This window comes from Medicago truncatula, chromosome 5, assembly GCF_003473485.1.
Source record: "Medicago truncatula cultivar Jemalong A17 chromosome 5, MtrunA17r5.0-ANR, whole genome shotgun sequence".
In the NCBI taxonomy this organism is placed as follows: domain Eukaryota; kingdom Viridiplantae; phylum Streptophyta; class Magnoliopsida; order Fabales; family Fabaceae; genus Medicago; species Medicago truncatula.
This window is the reverse complement of record NC_053046.1, coordinates 5,095,023-5,118,261: the sequence shown is the minus strand read 5'-3', so window position 1 is coordinate 5,118,261 and position 23,239 is coordinate 5,095,023. Positions and strand designations below refer to the sequence as shown.

General features: G+C 31.5%; 1 protein-coding gene across 1 annotated transcript; it reads right to left on the bottom strand.

Moving 5' to 3' along the window:
• Positions 1-15,799: 15,799 nt before the first annotated feature.
• Positions 15,800-22,950, bottom strand: LOC11434910 (branched-chain amino acid aminotransferase 2, chloroplastic). The gene is made up of 10 exons (XM_003611482.4): positions 22,765-22,950; positions 22,590-22,672; positions 22,151-22,325; positions 21,138-21,314; positions 20,731-20,862; positions 19,049-19,147; positions 18,228-18,344; positions 17,345-17,440; positions 16,535-16,647; positions 15,800-16,415 (listed from the first exon to the last, which is right to left on the bottom strand). The coding sequence occupies exons 1-10, from the start codon at positions 22,882-22,884 to the stop codon at positions 16,301-16,303; spliced, it is 1,227 nt and encodes a 408-aa protein (XP_003611530.1). The 5' UTR covers positions 22,885-22,950; the 3' UTR covers positions 15,800-16,300.
• Positions 22,951-23,239: the final 289 nt, after the last annotated feature.

Here is a 23,239-nt window from a genome sequence, read left to right as displayed (position 1 = left end):
TTTAAAAAAAATAAGAGAGATGTGAATTATTGTTGTGGATGGGGAATGGAGATGATGAACCTTTATGCATGGTGAAGGTAGCTAGTGTGGGACCAAATGGTAGTGGAAGGTTAAAGTGTGATTACTTCATTTGGTTGAATGGTTCTTTGCTATATAACATGCATAATGCCTAGAGGAGGAATCTCTTTGAATGGTGTCATCTACATGTCCTATGAAATGAAACCTTCTCACCCGTCAAAAAGGTGAAAATCAAGACTAAACAAAATTTTATTTTCTTTTACTTCATAACTATTTACATTTTCTTGTCTATCCTTTTTTTTATTGGTAGTTGCCCTTCCTTTTTGTTTTATACAAGGAAAATTTTATGGTGAAGTCATGAAAATGACTTTTTTGGTGAAGTTAATACTATAACATAAAAAATATAGTGAGTAACACCCCACTGTTTGTACAGTGGCATCAAAAGTTCAGTCCCCATAGTATCATCAATTCATTAAATTAACAAGACTATACTTAATCTAATTTTATCATACCATGTTTTAAGTGTAAACCCCACAAAGTACAACACTTAAGACTTTCACATAATATCATCAACTCTGACTTCAAAAAAAAAGTCGAATTTTAAAGGATACATGTGAGTTTTCTTCTTTGTTGTTTATCTATATTTCTTGGTATGCCTCTTGTACTCACTTAAGCCTATTATTTTTGTCAATAAGGAGAGTATTCCTTGTACTCAATATATATGCAAACACACACATATATGTATGATTTGCCATTATAAAAAAACAGTCATAAAATAGTAATGCCCGGAGGCTTTTGATCAAATTGTTTCCTCGTTACATCGCAAAGGATTAAGGGAAAGGGTATATGGAACTATATTCTAAAGTGCAGTGGCTAATTAAGATAACAAAAATTATTAAACCTGATTAAAATTGTGTCTTGAAATTTGACCAAAATAAAATAAAATTGTGTCTTGAAAATGGTTCTTGGCAATGATAAAGGAGGTCAAATTTATTTTACAAATGGTGTATTATTGATCCAAGTGGATTGTCTTCTAAGAACTTTGCATTTTAGTGGGATTTGTAAGGTTTTTATTTTCTTTATTGACATATTTATCTTCAGTTTTATTTTCTTGGTTGTATATTTGTAAGGTTATGAATACCCCTTTTATAACTCTAATTAATATGACATCTTTTTCCTGCTTAAAGAAGAAAATCTTAATAAAAAACATATGCTGCTAGAAACATATCTTACTATACTTTATCCCGAAAAAGACAAGACAATATTAATGAAATACTCTACTGAATATGATAGTCAACAAGTAGGATTTCCACTATCACATCTATTACACGTATACTGCTATTTGTTCAGGTTTTTTTATAGGTGAAAGAGAAATGTTAATATGAATTGCAAAATTGGAACACAAGACTAATTTTTTTTATAGAAATTATAATTTTTTATTTTAAAATATTTAAAAGGTGACTACTCGATGATGAGCTATGGGACGCATAGAAGATGGAATAATGAAGGTTAGAGGTTTGGTCATCTCCCCTATCCCTATTAACAACGGGTCCACTAAAAAAACTTGATAGAAAAAAAAAATAGGGCTAGGAGATGATGATGCTCAAGTTCAAAGATTTTTATAGTTTCGAATTTTAACGATCCATTCAATTTTTTAAAGACATTGTGCTTTAAATACTAAAATAGTTCGTTATTATTTTGTCATAATATAAACTTAAAAATGACAAATATTATTTTTAAACTTGGTTAATTTGTTCTTTTCATTTCTCACTTCTACATGTTTAAACTATATGCTACTCTTTTCACGTTTCCATCATTTAATTTGAGACTTTTGTTTTCCTTCCCACACCATTCACGCCCAACATTATTTAACATCTACTATTTATACGAGATATTCATTTTTATAAATTCAATTTGTAAGGTAGGGAGTGTTAATCTTCATAAATTATTTTTTCAACATCTTACAATTTGAGTTCCCTTCACTTATAAATATATGTTTATGTTATATCTTATTCAATGTGAGAGTTATAACACACTCTATCACGCCTAGGTCTAAACACGATGTGCTGCCAAAAAATAAAACATGATAGGCTATCATACAACTTATAACTTGGGTTGGATATAACTCAACTCTAACTAAATCGGTACTCCCTCAATTCTATTATAAGAGAAAATGAACTTTTTAGGTTCATTCAATAAATGATGTATTTGATTTCTAATATAGATTATATATATTATTTATTGAATGAATCTAAAAAGTGAACTTTCTCTTATAATAGAAACTGGAGTAACATGTGATGTGAGGACTATTATCCCAACTTTTAAACTTATGTTTCAATGTGAGATATACCAAGATTTTTCTCGACATATGCTATCTACTTGGTATTTCAAAATACATTAATATAAACACTAATTTCAGAAGTATATTGCAATTTGCAAGTGATATATTTAAGTCATGTATTTGACTTTTGTTCCAAGCAGCTATACAATTATTACAGGTCATGCCATACATACTCTTATGCAAGAATGCCATTTTTATCACATATAGTTAGGCTGCTATTTCTTGTCATGATAGGCTTTAACATAATTCATGAGCTTGTCTTAATCAGGGAGAGGAGTTTTTATTTAAATGGAACAACCTGTACACTGCCAACAGAAAGAAGAATTTATAGAAATCAGAAAAAGAAAGAGAGGAAAATAATTCATTTGTAAGGACCACAGAAAGAAGCGTGTGTAAGAATTTTGTTTTGTACAGTTTACACACCAACTTACTAATTAATTTTTTATTCTCAATAGTTATAGTTTTAAATAATTTTGTCTTAACCTCCAAATATCTATAGAGATTGTATAGTGTTCGGTCGGAAGATAAATAAGTTTACTGATCACCAAAAAAAATATAAACGAGACTGTTTAAGAATTGTTCCAACAAAAATTTGAATTTAAATACTCTCGATTGATTCAATTTTAATTAAATTTTATTAATCATTTGGGTTTAATTATTTGGTTACTTGCAAAATGTTTTCTTAATAAAGAAAACAATTACCATGTTTAGAAGGAGTGAAGGACACAAGTCAAACAAAACATTATTTAAAGCAAGAGTGTTGAATTTGATATTAGCTACTATATAAAATTGAGGTTTGTAGAAGAAATGACAAAGTAGACAAACATTTCAACAAAAGTAAGGAAATGGTATTGGCGTTAGGCCACCGTCTCTGATTAATTCTCACTCTTTTACAATTTCTTTCCATGATAATAAACTAACCATGGTTAACAAACTTTTTTTAGAAAGGTGAAAAATAAATTGAGGTACATTTTTTTCCATGTTATGCTTACGTATCGTGGACCTAGTTAAGGTATGAAAGTGTCTTTTTGACAAGGTCCTATGAAATTGTTACAGATCTATACAAAAACTAGCACTAAGGGATATTTCTTACCTAGTTCTTGTAACAGAATAATATACTAGGGTTGAAGTTGAACATGTCGTCCAATACTTTTATGAAAGTGGAGCAGTAAATACTAAATATATAGTGTGTAAAGAATATACCCTCAAGTATCAAGTAAAGTAATGTTTCTTTAATCAGTGCGGAAATTCTTAAGAGCAATCAGATTGTGAAGAACACCTGTGATATTCAAATTATCATTTACAGGCTAAAAAGACAATTATATGGACACTTAATGATTATTTTGATTAATTATATTGACATTTTGTACTTAAAAGGGTTTTTTTAGTACATCTTATGTTAAGGAGATGCCTTTAGTTTTGTTAATATATATATCATTTTACCTTCAAAAAAAATTATACGATCAAATTTATCTCTAATTTAATCCTTGAGCACTTTAGTGAAGTTGAACTTAGAGATATATTCCATTTTATGGCTAATTATAGTCACTAACTTTTTTAATAATACATTGTCATATTTTCACTTTGTGGTTGATGTTTGATTTTTAACATATAAATTTTGCTTAAATGCACATGTAACCTCTCTATTTTAACTGAAATATGATTTTAGACTTTTAGTCATTCTATTTCTAAATTTGAGAATTTACTCCCAACTTTCACAAGTTTTAGGATTTTTCCTTGTCATTGAAGAATTATTTTTTATGACTTCTCGTTTTAATTGATTTCAAAATTATGTATTTGATAATAATGTGTCACTATTAATTTAGATTAGAAACTCTATCACGTACTCTCAGAGATCAAAGAAAATAGTCCGGAATTAAAAAATTAAAAACTAAGATTATGTTTTAATTAAAGGGTCTTGCTAACCATTGCCTTACCCTCAGGGCAATAATTAAGGTAACCAAAATTAGCAGTTTTACATTGGAAACAACAATTTATAAAGTTTTTACAAATTAACTTGACCACTTTTTATTATTTTTCAACAAAAAAAATTACTTTTGTTCCTTTATCCAATACCCAAAAACAATGGTTAGTCTTTCCCTTAATTAAAATAGGGGATAAAAAATGTAGTTAAATCGAGATGAAATTAACCTATATGTCGTACTACGTACGTACTCTCAAAGACAATATCTTTAGAGTCAACAAAATAATGAGAGTAATAGCTCTTCCCTCTTCCACAAGTGATTAAACCAATCAACCAGTAATTAAGTCCACGATTACATTTTACATATTGTACTCATTCTCCCCCTACCTGATTTTGATGTATAGTTTCTTGCTTGTAAATTTTCAACTCTAACTTGCAACGTCGTTATCTTTGATTAAGTTTCTAGAATATGTGCTATGCATACTGTGTTGCTCTTAATTTTTCTTTTTACCATTCAACTAACACGTCAAATCGGTAATCAACTTTGTCAAACATGCAAGATCATGATCAAGTGTGAAGCTGAAAATTAATCAAAATGTATGAAGGGCTAATAAAGTCACGTAAAGAGTGGAATCCAGCAATGTATCTACCTATGAATATGTCTAATAGTGTGTGCTACTAAAGCTTTATGCCAATTTACTAGGAAATGCAAGTTGTATTTTTTCTTATGTATTTTTTATTTTCAGGCAATTAAACTTGAAGACATTACACATATGCCTTTTATAAAATATCACACATTATTATTATTTAAAAAAAAAAAAAAAAGATAAGTATGAAATGAATTCATAAAGAGTGAGATCCATTTCTATAAAAAAAAATTAAAAAAAAAATAAAAGTGGCACCCTTACTTTATAAGTTAGTTTTATAAAGATGAGTTAGATACAATACAAAAATCAAATATGATGTCAAAGCTTATCAATCTGGATCGCTCACCATTTATATTCATACACAAAGCTTGGGAGTGTTTGGTTGTGGAGGTGTATTGGGAAGGAAAAAAACTCAAGTTTCACGTTGAATAAAAATAAGGTCTTAAAAGAGTTTATGAAAAGTGTCATTCCGTATCTTACAAGACGATTTTGTAAGAATAAGTTAGACCTAATATAAAATCTAATATGCATGAGTGCAAAAATGTATTAAAAAATTTCTATTCAGATTTTTCTGTGGATTGTTAAATATAATTATTAATGCCCTCGTGAGCTTAACTCAGTTGGTATGAATAATGCATAATATATGCAAGGTCCGAGGTTCGAACCCCGACCACCATAAAAAAAAATATAATTATTAATTTCTGATTATAATTCAATAATTTTTGTACTACCATATGTGATTTTTGATTTGTGTAACCTAGTCAAATTATGTAAGCATGACAAAATAATAATAGCAAACCAATAGTGTTATTGATGACTCTCAAAAGAAGATAGGTCTAATATAAAATCTAACATGCACGAGCACAAAAATATGTTAACCGTTTTCTAGGGCTGGACATCGGTCGGTTTCACCCGGAATTTGGTGCCAAAATCCGAAACCGACTCAACCGACGGTTGGAATATCTCAAGCCATTTCCGCCCATATGAGACTTTCGGTTTCGGTTCAACGGTTATCACGGGTGAAAAGGTCGATAGTATCGGTTTGGCATTAAACAAAAGTTTGATAAAAAAAAGTTCACACTTGGAACAATAAAATTCTCCAGAAACAAGAAACAAAACAAACGAAAAAATGTCAAAAATTATAGTCAAATCAGATCTATTCTTGAAGAAGGAAGAAGGAAGAATTGATACATATAGATCTGGGCTGAGAATGATGAATATAAAGATCATCAGTATAAACAAGTTGGATTAAATTTTGTTTACTTTGTTGAAACAACAGTCACGTAAAAAACATGTATGTGTGGAGAAGAAGGATTGTGGGAGATGGGAGAGTGAAGAGAAAGCAAGGAGTCTATAACTATGGATGTAGAGATTGAAAGCATCAATGGAGATTGGATTGTTTGAAGTGTTGTGCGACAGAGAAAGAGCCTGCCGGCGGCACAATATTGTTGTTGTGTGAGACTATGAGGGAGAAAATGGAATGAAAATAGGGTTTTGTTTTAATTGTTGGGCTGAACTTATCATTGGGCCTTAGTAAAAAAAACATAAACGGTCGGTTCGGTTTTCGATGGGTCTATCCACACCACCCGAAACCGACCAACCCAAACCAAGTAATTTGAACCACCTAACCTGGTTTGACCGTGTAACCCGAACCAACATGCTTCGGGCCAAGCGGGTCGGCCAGTTTGATGTTTTTTGTCCAGCCCTACCTTTTTCCATTCAGGTATTTTCAGTGCATTGTTAAACTATATTTTCGCTAATTTTAGTCACTAATATGTTTAAAATAATATTACATGTGTTATATGAACCGAGCAAAGGCCCGTGCTCAACAATTACAGGGTTCAAACACTATTCTAACTCAAGAATTATCTACCGAGCAAAAACCTAATTGTGAGAAGGCCGAAATACTGCACATGCCACTTCTTCAACAAAACGATAATCTGTGTCCCGTCCTCCAACGGTCATAAACTTAGGATTCCCCATAATTTATAACACCTTCGACCATCAATTGCATTCGACGGTTAAAGAAATATGTCGTTCATAACGATCTATCAACGATCATCTATGTAATCATCCACTTGCTGTATAAGAAAGTTTGTGGTAACAAGGGACACACTATATAATTTGTTCTTTAAATTTCTCATTATGTGCTCTTTACTGACTTGAGCGTCGGAATGTTTGTAGATATCCTCCTCAACTCGCAACACGGCGGTTGCTGCTCGTCGAGGCTGGTATTCTAATCACTATAGATTAGTGTTATATTTCCACATTAGGGATTATGTTTACTTTTTCTTATATGAAATTGACGTATGTCCTCGTACGTACTCAAAGAGCCTTTCACAAGTCATGATGAATCAATCAACTAGCTAGTAAGTCCACGGTTATATTGTACTTATTCTCCCCAATCCCATTTTTGTTGTTTCTTTTCTTGCTTGTAAATTTTCAACTCTAACTTGTAGCGTGGTTGCCTTTAATTAAGTTTCTAGAATATCTGTTACTTTTACATATTGTGTCGTTCTTTAATTTTTGGGTTAATCGTATTTTTCACTTCCGTAATATATGTTATTTCTGGTTTTCGCCTCTATAAAATTTTTGGTTTGATTTGCACTCTCGTAAATTATTTTTTTCCGAAAAACACCCCTAATAGATCATTTTTAGAATTTTTTTCAAGAAATTTTGGTTTTTGAATGGCCTATTAAGGATGTTTTCCGAAAAATAAAAATTTTACAAGGGTGCAAATCAAACTGAAAATTTTAGAGGCGAAAACCGAAAATGACATATATTACAGGGGTGAAAAACACTATTAATCCTTAATTTTTTTACCACGTCAACTCGGTAATCAACTTTGTCAAACATGCATGATCAAGTGTGAAGCTGATAATTAATCCATATGCATAGAAGGGCCAATAAAGTCAAATAAATAGTGGAATCCAGCGAAGTTTCTATCTATGAATATTTCTATCTAATAGTGTGCTCTGCTACTAAACTTTAGGCCATAGTGAATGAAATTTATGTTTTAATTTGCAAATTACGCATGTTATATTGTTATGTACGGGGTACCCCTCTATTTGCAAGTAATTAAATTTGAAACAATATACATATGCCTTGTATAAAATGTCACGCATGAGGTCTGTAATACCTAGCTCAACTGACAATATTTATATTGTTAGGTTGGATGCTTTGACTCAAGTTCAATCTAGAATATCACAATTGTGTGTGTTTGTTAGTTCGTCTACGAACTCCAAAAATAAATGTCATGCATGAGGATAAAAATGTTAACTCTTTTTGATTGAGTATCATTTGCGTGCAACTGCAAAGATTAATCTCTTTAATCGGACAAAACCATAATAAGTGGTAAAAGTCTCCTCGGTTCTGATTTGTGCATTGTTAAATTATTAAATATCTAATTAGAGTTCAATAATTCTTGAACTACAATAAGTGATTTTGGGGGATATGTGATGTGTAAACCGTTCAAAATATGTAAGCATGACAAAAGGTGATTGTAGCAAACCAATAGTGTTGTTGAGAAGAAAAAGAAGCAGTGAATCTTGTGTGTCATTTCAGGATCCACTTAAGAGGTTGTTGTCACGGGTCAGCAACGCGGTTTCTTTTTTTCTCCTGGATGCTTTTGAGGGAGTCAGAAAGTGTAAAAATGAAGATGAAGAAGTAGCAGAGGTCAAAAAGAAAACAGCATATGAGACAAAGCTTCATATATATTTACAATTTCCAAGTGGAAAATCATGTTTTTCTAAGTTAAATTGATGAAAATTCTATCCATATTTTGTTAGTGGCATACTCTGCGGGTAAGGTGACATCTGTCGTTTGTTGTGTAGAACTTATAGAAGATGGGAAAGTGATTCTTGATTGTCTGCGTTTTATTCTATGAGTGGAATTTATGAGATTGATTAATGGCTAAAATATGGTTTTGGTTCCTGCAAATATGTCTCATTTTGGTTTTAGTTTCTGTAATTTTTTTTTTGTCCTTGCAAATATGTTTCGTTTTGATTTTGGTTTCTGATCCCACTTTTGTGATGATTTGCACATGTGACACATGATGACTGAACCCATTTATTAGAAATATAGTCCTGCAAAATCTTTTGATTTTTAAAAAGGTCCCTGCAAAATATTTTACTTTTGAAAATAGTCCCTCCAGGAACTATTTTCAAAAATAAAATATTTTGCAGGGAATAAAAACAAAAAAAAAATTATAGGAATTAAAACCAAAACGAGTCATATTTACATGAACCAAAATCATATTTTAGCCATGATTAATTGATGACTGGAGCAAGATAAAACATTTCATTTCTACGTTTTATTCTTTTTTTTCTTCATAAGTTCATACCACTAAAGATACTTAGTTGATGAATTGTCGAACAAAAAATATAAACAACATTTCAACTTGATTTGAACTTTAATTCATTGTGTTATAAGAGATTATAGTCTTCTAAGCTACAGTCAAGTTTTGTTGGTTTTGTATCTCTAACTCTATTTAATAATAGAATTATTTGAAAATCAAAATTGTAGTATGCCACATGCTAGGAATCGAAGTTATCATACCATAAGATCAGTCATTGCAAAAACAAAACAAAAAAAAAAATTGGTGAACTATTTGAAGCCCCTAAAGTTTGGTTGGATATATATTTAAAAATAAATAAAAAATAGTAGAGTATCGATACCCACCTAGGAATCAAGAGGGTACCTAAGAATTTACTAAAAAAATCTTAGAATTTGTTGTTCGCACATAGTGTTTGGCTGAAACACACCAATACCAGTAAAATATCAAAATACTTTTTCGGCAGTTAACTGCCGTGGAGATTCAAAGTTGAAATTGTCATTATTAATGTTTATTGATTTGGTTTTTTCAACATTACCCTCTCTTGTTTATGGGGTATTTACCCCTTCAAGATATCAACCAATCAAAATGTGATATACAAATGTAACATTAAATGTCAAATAAATGAATCAATTTTTTCTATAAAAAAAAAATCTATTTTAATAAGGTAACTTTTAATTTTTATTTAATTATATTTAGGTATATAATCTTAATTAATTTACAATATAGGGATTGTAACAATTAAAATTTTTACATCAAATTCTATCCATCATGGTTGTGTTTGGTAACACGAATAAGCTAGCGTATAGATTGTTGGACTAGCTTATAAGTTTGTTGGATCAAAACATGATGTGTTTGATAACAAACTTTTCTCATGAGCTTATAACTTTTTGTGAAAAACTATTTCAAATAACTTTTGAGCTTCAAACTTATAACTTTTTATATTCTCTTCCAATTTTAACCTCATTAATTTAATTTTATTATATTTTTAATAAAAAAACTACCCACAATCATATATAACTACCCACTTTTAGTAAAAATAATAACTACCCACTTTTTATATATTTGTGCAACCATGTTATTACCTTGCTGTATTTTTCTTATTATCTCATGTTGTAGTTTTTCTACATTTTTCTTATTACCTTGCTCTTAATTCATATAATATAATTTTAATTTTAAATAAAATATACAATAAATAGTGAAGCAAATGTTTAGTAAAAAAATGTTAATTGAATTCATAAAACACATTTATCATTTTGGAGATGAAAGTAATTTGAAATAAATTTAAATATTTAAAAAGAAATAAATCAAGTAAATTTTTTATGTATATATTTTATAAAAAAATAAATAAATAAACATGTCCTTTTATGTCATTTTATATTTATCAGCCACTTCAACAACTAATTTTATCAAACACATTATTTTTAACAAACGAGTTTTTCAACTACAAGCTATCAGCTGTCAGTCATCAGTTATAAGCTAGTTTTTCAGCTATCAGTTAGTTTATAGCTTATATTTTTACAAAACAGAGTCATAATAAGATATATTTGGTAAAAAGTTTTTCTCACTAGCTTATAGCGTTTTTTGAAAAGCTATTTCAAGTAGCTTTTGAGCTTATAGTTAGTAGTTTTTTTATATTTTCTTCCAATTTTAACCCTATTAATTTAAAATAATTATTTTTTAATAAAACAACGTGTTCATGGCTTAAAAAATAACGGCCAAGTTCATAGCTTGTTTTTTAATAAAACAACTGTCACGTTTTCTTCTTTGAAAAAAAACTGTCATGCTTTATTTTATTTTTTAATGAACGCTTTATATATATTTCTTAAAATAAATGCTTTATATTTAACTATAACTAGCCTACGGTACGTTGTAAAATTTTATATATTCTTGCTTACATTTTTTTCCACCTTCCTCTTATTTTTTGGATTCATAAAAGTAAAGATCAATGAGCTTTTGTCCTCTTTTGTACAAAAAAATAATCAGAGATCAAAATTGTCGGTGAAACTAAAACCAAAAGTTTGAATATTTATAGGGATTCAAAACATTGTTAACCATAAATTAAAATATTAAAAAACAAATACATTAGAAAAAATATATATCTCTGTCTCTATATATATATCTAATTTTGCCAAACAAAACTTCAATTTTAATAAACCATATTTTCAGTTATAAGCTATCAGTTATAAGATATCAGCTATAAGCTAGTTTTTCAGCTTTCAGCTAACTTATAGCTTATTTTTACCAAACACACCCCACATACGTTCATAAAATTTGTTCCATTCCAAAATCTAGAACACACATAATGTGCAATTTCTTCTTCATTCTTCTTCCCATCTTGATTGTTCAATTCTCTCGTTCTATAATTTTCGTCGTTTCCAATTATCGTGAGAATCGTTGTCGTCCTTTTGATTCTAGACATTGTGAGAATCGGTGTTGTTTCCATAATCACATCAGGTATCGTGACTTGATTTTTCCTCTTGATTTGATTTTTCATTTTCGTTTCTTTCTCACTACTATCGTGACTTGATTGCAACCGTTTCACACTTATAATGCTACTATGGTGACTTTCAACTTTGGCATGAATTCCAATGATGCTTCCATTTTTATTTGGGTTTTGTGTTTGATTGGGTTTTGTGGTGACTTTCAACTTTGATTGCTCTTTATTTTATTTTTGGGACAATATTGATTATTCAATTTACTTTTGGAATTTGTTTTATTCAAATCATTATATTGTGTTCTTATGTTGTTGTTGTTCCTGGTGAATTTTGTGTTGTTGAAATGAACATTTGTTGAGATTGTGACCGCAGTGTGAGGTCAGTTAAAGCTATGGAAGAGAAGACAGAGTAAAATAAATAAATAATGCTAATACAAACTTGAATTTCATAAGGTGAGCGTTAATTCGTGGATATAGCTTTTGGAAACAATGGCGATCTCATGATGTCTTGAATCAAACGGACGGCAACAATTCTCACGATAATTGGAAACGGCGGCAATTCTGGAACGAGATAATTGAACAATCAAGATGGGAAGAAAAATGAAGAAGAAATTGCACATTATGTGTGTTCTAGGTTTTGGAATGTAACAAAATTTATGAACGTATATGATGCGTTGAATTTGATGTGAAATTTTAATTGTTACAAGACCTATAGTGTAAATTAATTAAGATTGTATACCTAAATATAATTAAATTAAAATTAAAAGTTACCTTATTAAAATTGATTTTTTTTTTATAGAAAAATTGACTCATTTATTTGACATTTTTTTTTTGAAGACATAAAAATGGAATATATTAACAACGGCAGTGAACGCCTAAGTACAAGATGTACTAAAGGTGTCACCCCTAAAAACAGTCAAACATACAAAAAAGAGTCAAAGCAATGGTCGATCTAGACCCAAACAAAATAAAGGGTCCGACCACCATCGTTGGGTACCATACATGAAATTGGCTTTATTAGCTTGAAGCCACCATAAAGAATGAAATCGAACTTTATCTGCTAGATTGTCAACTGTGGTTTGGATATTATTAAAAAGCCTATTATTACGTTCGTTCCAAACCACCCAAACACAAAGTAACCAAATAAGTTGAAGAAATGACTGACGAGCCTTTGAGTGACCTGTAGAGTGAATAAACTGAATTTAATGTTACATTTGTATATTACATTTTGATTGGTTGATATCTTGAAAGGGTAAATACCCCCTAAACAAGAGAGGGTAATCTAGGCTTCACCTATTGATTTTGATTGTTTCAATCATTGTTTTGATACATTTCAAACAATTACAATTGCAGTATTATACTTATTCATATATACCTTAATAAGAATAGCATTTAAATCTTGACAAAAAAAAAAAAAAGAGAGCATTTAAATCTCCAAAAACATTTCAATGAGTGCAAAAATTAAGCATTTGAATTTTTACACTCATTGAAATGTTTTTTTAGAGGATTTAAATGTTCTTTATCTTTTTTGGTCAAGATTTAAATGTTATTCTTATTAAGGTATATATGCATAAGTATACTACTGCAATTGTTTGAAACGTACCAAAATAATAATTGAAACAATCAAAATCAATACATATTAATAATGACAATTTCAAATTTGATTCTCCGCGGCATTTAACTGTCGAAGTTCCACGAGAGTTAACTGTTGAAGTTCCGTGGTAGTTAACTACCGCCGGTTAACTTCTGTAGCGTTTAACTGCCAAAAGGATATTTCAGTATTTTATTGGTGTGTTTCAGCCATACACTATGTGTGAATGGCAAATTTTAAAATCTTACTAATGCGAAGAAAGAGATTGACAACTATTAGTCATAGAAGAAATTAGAAGGTGCTAACAAAGCCTCCTGCTACCCAAAATTAAGACCACCAAATGCTACCATTACGACAATGTGATCATTAGCAATACATTTTCAAAAGTCTGACTTTGTATCCATTGAAAATAGATTGCAAGTTGTAATTTGGATAGTCAACCGTAACAACTTTAAATTTTAAATTTCATATCCACCAAACCAATAGAGTAGCACCCTACTACCCTAGGCTCTAGCAGCAAAGTTAAAGCCAAAAAAAATCATAAACCAACGGAAAGGAAAAATAATGCTACGGTATGAGAAAGCCATAAGTATAACTTACTACAAAAGGGAGAAAAATATTGTTTATGGTTACGGTCCTAAACTATCATTACAACCTGCACATCATTTGCGTTTTGCTTATGATCTCAACATTATACAGTGGTTCAGTTAAGTGTTAATCATATAACTCTGATACTGAAACAAAATTATGTGCTATATGTGAGGAAATGCATTTTATTCAATTCTATTTCATTTTATTGTTTGTTTTTGAAGGAAAATCAAACTACAACAAAATAAAGCAGATAAAATTGTCGATTTTCTTTCCTTGGATTATTACGAATTGTCAAAATCGGTGATTCGGTTGTTAGCAGCAAAGCCTCTAGCAAGTCCACACAAACAATGCTCCTCCAAATCTCGGTGCTAGCTAAAGAATCAAAAGTTTCAGAGAACTAGGGTTTCTCAAAAACGTGTAACAAAGACTTCAGCACTAGGTTCTATTTATAGAACTCCTAGTGTGCTCTGCAAGTCAGAAGTCACTATTGGACTTCAGTAAGCCCAATAACGAGTTTAATATTTTGCTAACTAATTAGTGTTATTTACTAAACGCATACCTATATAAGTCACACTTATATATTTCTCTTTTGACCGTTCTTTGTGTGTGACTCTTTATATTCTAGTCACGTTGACAATAATATTAAATCTAATATTTAATACTATAAACAATGAGCGGTATCTAGCAACACATCATTGCTACCCAAGTGACAAGAATGTCAAGTGATCTGACGGAACCTTTTTCATGATAAATTTATGTGTACAATTTCTCCTTTGCCCTAATATCTATATTGATATCATGGCATAGATTTTGTCACCCTTGTACAGATCAATATTTATTTTTCTTGATTCCAAATATACTGAATAACGAATAAGTCCAATATCTTATATCGACTTAGTTCGGCATGGCCATGCAATTTTACAGTCATATTTCATCAAGAGGCCTAAAGATATATCTCCTGTTATGAGGAGGGACAAATCTCATCTAGGACACTCGTGTCCCTCAGCATGATTCATCATGTACCCATCAACAAACGTTATGGTTATCCTTTTACATACAACGTTAGAATGGCAACAAAGCACTTGAGTCCACATCTCGGGATCATAGTGGTTTCAGGTCTAAGAGCGATATACACTATTATCATTGTGAGAATAACTTATGACAATTTCATAACATACTATGTAGTATTCTCACGGTGGGTTAATCCAATATAAATATTACTCATAATATTTATACTTATGTATAGACTTAATATCTCATATCTATGACCCATGAGATGTAGTCATCAGTCTACATACATAATAGTCTCGACGCTTTATTATTATCCTAATTCATATTAAAACTTGACTACAAATACATTTAAGAATAACGTTCTTTATGTTAATGTAATCTCATGATTAAGTCACACTTAATATATCATTACATGAACTATCTATTCCAGGGACTTTATTAACATTACTATAAATATAATAAAAATTGCCATATATTATTCAATAATAAAAGTCATGATACATAAGATAAGTTTAACATAAATATTAGCCTCTAGTTTTAAAACAATCCAAATTATGATAAAATTTGATATCCTTTAAAAAAAAAAAAAATTAATATAATTCTCTTTCAATCATTTTTCCAAAATACAAAGCATAACCTAAAAGGATAATCTCCTTAGCAACTTAAATCATGTAAATATTTATAGATGTAAGTATGTTGAATGAGTAATAGAAATGTCAAATGTTCCAAGTTACTTATTCACAACCTAGGCTATGGGTGGGTTTCAAATATACGAGACTAAAAAATACATGCTTGGAACCACAAAGAATTCAACTAAAACACAATTACGATTGCGATTTTGTTGAAGTTCTAAAAGTAGCTTTTATCCAAATCACGATGGAACACCGTGATTCCAACTAACTCACATTAATCCAAACACGCGCTAAATAAAATAGGCAAAGCCTTACTCATTAATACATTGTTCCGTCACCGAATTCTAATTCAAACATAATATTGTCACCACTGGACTATTGAACCTTAACTCGTGAACGTTGGCTCGTCGTAATAAGTAGGAAAATTGAACCTGTATCCATGGTTTTTTTACCCCTCTACTACCCACAAAAAATAATAGCCGAAACAACAGAATAAACATCAGCTTATACCTGGGGTACACAGGTACTGCTTCTAGAATGTCTATTTTCAAGAAAACTAGATTAACTACCCCAGCTGCCAAGAAAATAAACATGCAGAATTATTTTTTTGCGTGCTGCTTGCTACATAGTGCATTAAATAAATAGCAATACACACACCACAGTACTATCTACAGCACCCCCATCAAATATTAAAGCTAACAAACTTCTAGAACTTGGACATTCAATAAGATTAAGATTTCAGCAAAAGATGCAGTGCAGGCATTTTTTAGTGTTCTTATCTCAGCTCAACAGTCCAATTCATGTTATCCTCTGCAAGACCCATCTGTAGTCTGGTAAGGCCAGTATAAAGTTGCTGTGAAACTGCTCCAACACCATCTCCATAAGATTTCCTACACAGAAGTCGAAGAAAAATGTCAACCATTAATTCAAAATAACTTTATAGTCAATGACAGGAGTCATTTGTTAATGCACCATATACAAATTGTTTTCTGTAATTACTATGACATACTTCTCGCCAAGATATGTAATACTGCCAACAGGTGATACAACCACAGCTGTTCCTGTGCAGAAGACCTCGTCTGCCTCGAGCAATTCGTCCACTGCCACTAATCGCTCCTCAACCTGCACAGATTACCGTGTAAGATTACTTTGGCCTAAAACCAATAAGAAACAAGACGTAAAGTTAACTTTAGTCTGAATACAAAAAGGTGATCCTAATTTAGTTAAGTGTTTTCTGGGAAAATCCATCGCAGGATTGCTGTTACTAACAATGGAATTGAAGAAAAACTTGGCAATGTTAGCGGTCAACACTCGGGTGGGATTTACTCCCACATCGGATAGATAGGATTTTTTAGAAGAGTTTATAAAGAGGATCCTCACCCTACAAGCCGGTTTTGTAGGGATGAGTTAGGCCTCGATATTCGTTACAGGCAAAAATCATTGATTATTTAGGAACCAAATAAATAGAGATTATGATAAATAGGTGAAAAACACTTGAACAGAGAGCAACCTAACATGGGAAGTGTGAGAATGTATTTTACATGACAAACCAATTGATCCACGCATGATATTTGCAAAGTATTGACTTAATAACAGAGATCATGTCAAACAAATAATATCCTCGATTGTCTAGGGATCAAAAACCCATATTTTCCAACCACGCCTGACATTTATTACTTAATGTCTATTGTCTAGGGATCAAAAACCCATATTTACTTCTATTTTTAAAAATTAATTTGAAAAGCACAGCTTAGGAAGAAGTGAAATGTAAAGAACACTATATTAGACACAAGACAATCCTTGACTAAAAATCTAGTACCTCGAATCCTTGGCTTCGAGCAACGTCAATTATACTCTTTCGAGTAATGCCAGGCAGGATAGTCCCTTTGATGGATGGAGTTGAAATAACATTACCCTGAAAGCACATGGAAATTAGGACAGCATAATGCAGTAATCTCTAATGAAATAGTATGCCAAAACAGTATGTATAAACTTTTGCATGGGGGGAAAGGAAGTTATTGAATACACAATAGTAACAATGAAGTTACACCAGAATACAGGATGAGGAAAACATGTGACAATACGTGATTTAGAATCTTCATCATCATCTGGACACAAATGTTGATGGCAGATTAACAAATCTATTAACATTAGTGTTAAGAGCCAAAGATTAAACCTACCAGGCCAGCACTGAGATATGTTAGTAGAATTGTGTGGAAAGTTCACTCCAAATAACACTCTTGCGGCATTAAAGCCAAAAGGAGTTATACAAACTTACAAGTCATATTGCAATCCTAATTTCAAAAAGATGACAAGAAAAAAAAAATCACACAGGAGAGGATTTCAGTCAAGCTTGCAATTTGCAGAGGCACGAATTGGTATAAGGGAGCACCATAAGCCAAGAGGCCGCCATACTGATTTTGAAAGTGTAGCTAAAAGAGTACCAAAAATCAGGTGATGGAGCTCATTCTGGAAAATGATAGAAAAATAGCAGGAACACTAATTGGTTGAAGATTCTGGTTGCTAGATAATGATTTTACCATTCCAGCAGTTGTACATCCAGGTAAATTGTTTTTTGTATTAAGAAAGGAATGAGAAGGTGGAAAATGATATCATGTGTTTAAATGTAATAGTCATACATATTAACAATGACCAAAATATAATCATAATTTTAAATTTAAACCGGTTTATTAAATAAGTACCTTAACAACAAATATATTGCAGGAAGAAACCTCCTCCAAATATCTTTTGTGCACGCAGTCAAGGTACAAAACATCAGAGTAGCCTTTCGCCTTGGCTGCAGACTGTGCCTTAAGAACCTAAGAATAATAATCACACATGTACAGAGTGAGTGAACTTAAGGATCTTACAAATGCGGTGTATGCCAGTATCAAGAAATGAAAATTAAGAAACCAAACAGATAACTCGAGCTAACTCTCGTATGTTCGTCATAAAGGTCGGGTCTGTTAATGAAAAATATAATAATTGTAAAAAAAGAGGAAGAATAATTAATGTGGCACAAGAGAATTCTCAACTTTCACCCATATGCTTATTTAGTACAAGATAGCAATTTTGTTGGTATTTAGTAGAAAATATTGCTAATTTAAATTTAAAAAAAAAAAGGATTTTAATCAATAAGCGTGATCGATTTCAATTTTATTCTAAAAATAACCATTTTATTAAATTCATTCAAGTTTGAATAAACCCATTGGCATAGGAAATGACAATAAAATAAGGGTATAAAAGGAAGTTTACAATTAATAAACATGAAAATAGGTGTATGCTTCTTATAATAAGGAGCACACAAAGTCTAAACATGGAGTATTATTTAAAGAATCGTATATAATAATTATATCTTGAAAGGTGTGTAGTCGATGTTCTACAAAGTCTAAACAATACACTTTTGGAGGGAACTTGTTAGCTTGACCCTTATTTAAATTTAAGGTTAACTGGAGAGAACACTACAACCACATGTCAGAGGACAAACAAACTGAAAAAGATAAGGACATGCAATCTGACTTACTGCAGCATAGTTTCCAATGGTCTTCACACCTCCAGTGCCACCGGGAGTTGCACGATGTAGTTCACTCTCCACAATCAAATTGATTGGAGCCAAACCTTCCTGTGGTTAAATTGATATTCTGTAAACTTTTGAAAAGATAAAATTGCAATTTAAAGATTTATAAAGTGATGAGTTGATTGGTTATGTTAATAATAACATTTATTATGACAGCATTGTACTGACAAGCCTAAGGTGTAAGTTAAAGTAAAAAATAGGTTATGTAATGTGATAAAACTTCACTCATATGTAGCTAACAAAGTCTACAAAGAGGCAAAATGCTTTTAATGGTTTCCTTCATCTTTTCAAACTGAACGTTCAACCCATTCAGTTACAACAAAAAGGCTGTATAAATATCAAATTTCGCCAATGGGTTGACATTTACTATGAGTGATAGTGAGAATATGTAGTTAACAATATTAAGTCAGTTTAAGCTAGTTTAAATTCTCTTTGTAATGGTTAGAGTAATTGCGACAGCTGGTAGTCATAGTTCATTGGTAGGTATTTTCATTTAGTTGATTTTGATCATTGAATCAATGAGAATGTTTTCTCCTATTCTCTCCTCTGTACGGATTAACATCACTAGCATGGTATTACTACCAATGTAGTGAAGCATAAGCATCCCAGTTCTTCTAATAATATTCAGCAAGTCCCTGACGCTATTACCCGATGTCAAACTTGTGAATGAAACACATGAACTGTACAAATTTATGAATCTAGGTAAGGCAGTCGGGTTAACGCGCATACAAACTCGTTCCTCAATAGTTGCGGACTCAAGCACACTCAAACACACAAAATCACAGGTCTAGCGGCAAGTTGACAAGTCTGAAAGGAGATCTCATATCTACAACTAAATTACCCAACATGACGTCACAAAATTATCGTGTTGCTATAAAACTCTGAAATGCAGTTAAGTATAGAGTTCTCTGCAAATCCAATCTCCAAATGTGAGAAAGAACACAATTCCTGTCATGCACCTAATTTCAAACATCATTCTGAATCTGAACCCAGGTTCAATCCAATATCCATCCATCACGAGTACATTAACCAAGCATGAACTCCACGTCTATTTTGGATCCAGCATTCTGTTTGCTATACTTCAACCAAAAATTCTGTTTTTGTTATGTTTCAAAATTTTCAATTGGAACCCAGCTTTTGCTTTTTTGAACCAACAACTCATTGTGTTCTAATTTTAAAAATTAGAAGAAGCCACCGATGGGCCATTGTGCTGTGTGAACAAGCCTCAGTTGGTGGGTTGCCTTTGGCATATTTCGATTTGTCTCTATTATGAGATGTGTGAAAAATCATAAGTTAAAGTTAAACACCTGAAGCAATAAAGTTGTAACTTCTAAAACAAGTAAAAATACTACTGGATAAGGTACTAAAGTATGCTTAGATACTATTACAGATTTCTTAAATATCATATTCATATGAGGTAAATGCATGTGAGCCTACGACTTCTGTTTACAGACACTTGATGAGTTCTACACAGACCATCAAATTTGAAAATCTTAAAGCTACTTTCTAGTAAACCGTTTCTAAGTTCCTTGCTTATGGTATTTACATCGAAAAGAAAATAATGACAAATTTATATAAACTTACATAATAAAATTTCATATTCCAATGTAGCAATGCAGATACATTACCTTGAAGTAGTTCCCAACAGGTGAAACATATATTAGAAAGGTGTACTCTGGAGCAGGTGCAAGCCCAAGTACAGCTCCACTTCCCATTAGCAAAGGTCTAATATACAATGAACCTTTACCCTGAGGGGGGATCTGAAACCAAAATTCACCTAATCCAGCTTATGCATATTTAAAAGGGTCTTGTTAACCGGTGCCCCCGGGGCACAGGTTAAGAAACTAAAAGTAGAAAGAAAAGACAAGATTTGTTTTGAAAAGAGCACTTTTTCAACTTTCAAAAAGTATAATACACAATTTTCGAGGTAAGTTTTCCTTTTATAATTCCTTAACAAGTGCCCCGGGGGCACTTGTTAACATTTTCCTATTTAAAAATCTAAAAACTTAATACCAAATGATAGGTTCTATATTACCCAACGTTTGTTTGCTAAAACAGTATCTTTCACAGCTTCCACGAACTGTTCTACACTAGGTGATGGCATGCACATTCGCTCTGCACCCGTCTTCATCCGTAAAGCGTTTTCTTCCGGACGAAAGAGGAGTATGTTCCCATCATCTTTACGGTAAGCTTTCAAACCCTCAAATAATCCCTAAAGCAGAGAAGCACATTCTTTACCAAATAAACAATAACAAAATTCAATCCAAACGTAAAGTACAAAAATAGATTTCAATTCTAATTAAAATAGTTATAACTCTTCAAAATGTTATACCCTGTCCACATTAAAAATAAAACAAAGCTCTATTACAATTACAATATGATATCGACTCAATCCAATCTAAAACAAATTCAAAACCAAGTATAGATCAGTGTTGTTAAATAGAGGCTATAACGGCACTACACTGTAGCAGAATTTGGACCAATAACTATAAGTTGTGATATGCTATTTCATACAAAATGTTAAGAGTCCTAAATTGGAAGAGATAAGGCCTGAACATAAGTTTATAAGTGATGGGATGGGAATCCTCACCACGGTACTGGCCTGTTTTGTAAGGTTGATTTAGGCTCAACACCAAGTTTAATATGGTATCAGAGCATATCCAAGATCCATTGGGCCACCTACTATTAGGTCACTGCTATCGGACTAGGCCACTTAGATCACGCTCTAGATGTTCAATCCTATGCGCGGGGTTAAGAGTCCCAAATCGGAACAGGTAAAGTCTGAACATGTAGTGAGGGCAATCTTCACCTTACAATCCGGTTTTGTAGGGTTGAGTTAGATCCAACCCAAAATTCTAATATAAAATGTTATAAAACAGCGGCTATAATAGAGCTATAGCCCTCTTGCGTATCGAAATTTTAACAAATCACTACTTTCTGCTATCCCGGATTAACAACAATAGTATACTGATTAAGGTCAAAAGCAACTACATCAAGTCAAGTATAAGAAAACATGAATCCAACATGAATAATAAATATATAACCTACCTGTCCATAGTTTAAAACACCAGCAGAAGGGTTCAATTCAATGTTCCCAAAACGCTTTAATTCACCCTTAGAAAAGGTTCCACCTTGATCACATTTCATGAAATACATATAATCAGTAGGCTGAAGACCAAATCCTAGGTTGTCCCAATCTATGTCTGCCAACTCAATCGCCTCACTGCATCATTCAAAGTAATCATCACAATAAAAAAAATATGGCATAAAAACATCTATCCAAAAAAAAATAACAAAAGGCATGTCGTGTCTGATTTGTGTTAGACACAGACCACAACACTGACACATGTGATTGCATCTGATTAATTCATTTTGTCAAATTATCAGTCAAGTCGATGTGTCAGTGTCTTTGTGTATGTGTCGATGCTTAGTATATTATTAAAACTAAAACAAACAATATTAAAAATAATGAAAATGAAGGAAGAACCTAGCAGAAACAGAAGCAGAAGGTCTGAGAGCATTAGAAGCTTGGAGAACATTCTGGGAAGTGAAAGGAAACTGCTTTTGGAGCTATAAAAAAAAAAAAAAAAAAAAAAAAAAAAGTTGAGTAAGTAAATAGAGAGGAAGGAAAATGAAATAGAGGGAAATGGAAATAAAAGTACCTTGAGGGATAGAGAAGTGGGTTTGGGAGGAAATGCGGGGGAAAGAAAAGGGGAAGAAAAACGGGAAGGACGGATCGAGGAAGTGAGTCGAATGCTAGTTAGTGCGGCGCTGCTCTCCATTCTGTTTTTCAATCTTACTTTGAATCTCTTTTCTTTGTACGAATGAATCAATCAAATTAATAACATTAGGTTGGTTTTATGGCATATTGAAATCAACGATGTCACGACGGGATTAAAGAATTAATAGAAATAATGCAACAAGGGTGTTATTTTTTACATTTTCATAAGTACTAATTTAGACTTTCATATCCTTTCAAAAAAAAAAATTAGACTTTCATATATATCTGAATTTTGTAGAATCTAAAAATTATTTAATATTTTGTCAAAAAAAAAATTATTTAATATATTATTATAGTTTAAGAATAAAATAGGGTGATAATTTAGAAAATTAATTTTTTTTTAGGAAGAAAATTAA

What these genes read in the sequence shown, in the direction of transcription:
- LOC11434910 (XM_003611482.4), bottom strand. Translation starts at nt 22,884, where the DNA reads ATGGAGAGCAGCGCCGCACTAACTAGCATTCGACTCACTTCCTCGATC. An exon ending in GCAATATATTTGTTGTTAAG is followed by an intron (nt 17,441 to 18,227) that starts GTACTTATTTAA and finishes ATGTGCTTTCAG; the next exon opens with GGTAATGTTATTTCAACTCC. An exon ending in ATTACATATCTTGGCGAGAA is followed by an intron (nt 16,416 to 16,534) that starts GTATGTCATAGT and finishes ACTTCTGTGTAG; the next exon opens with GAAATCTTATGGAGATGGTG.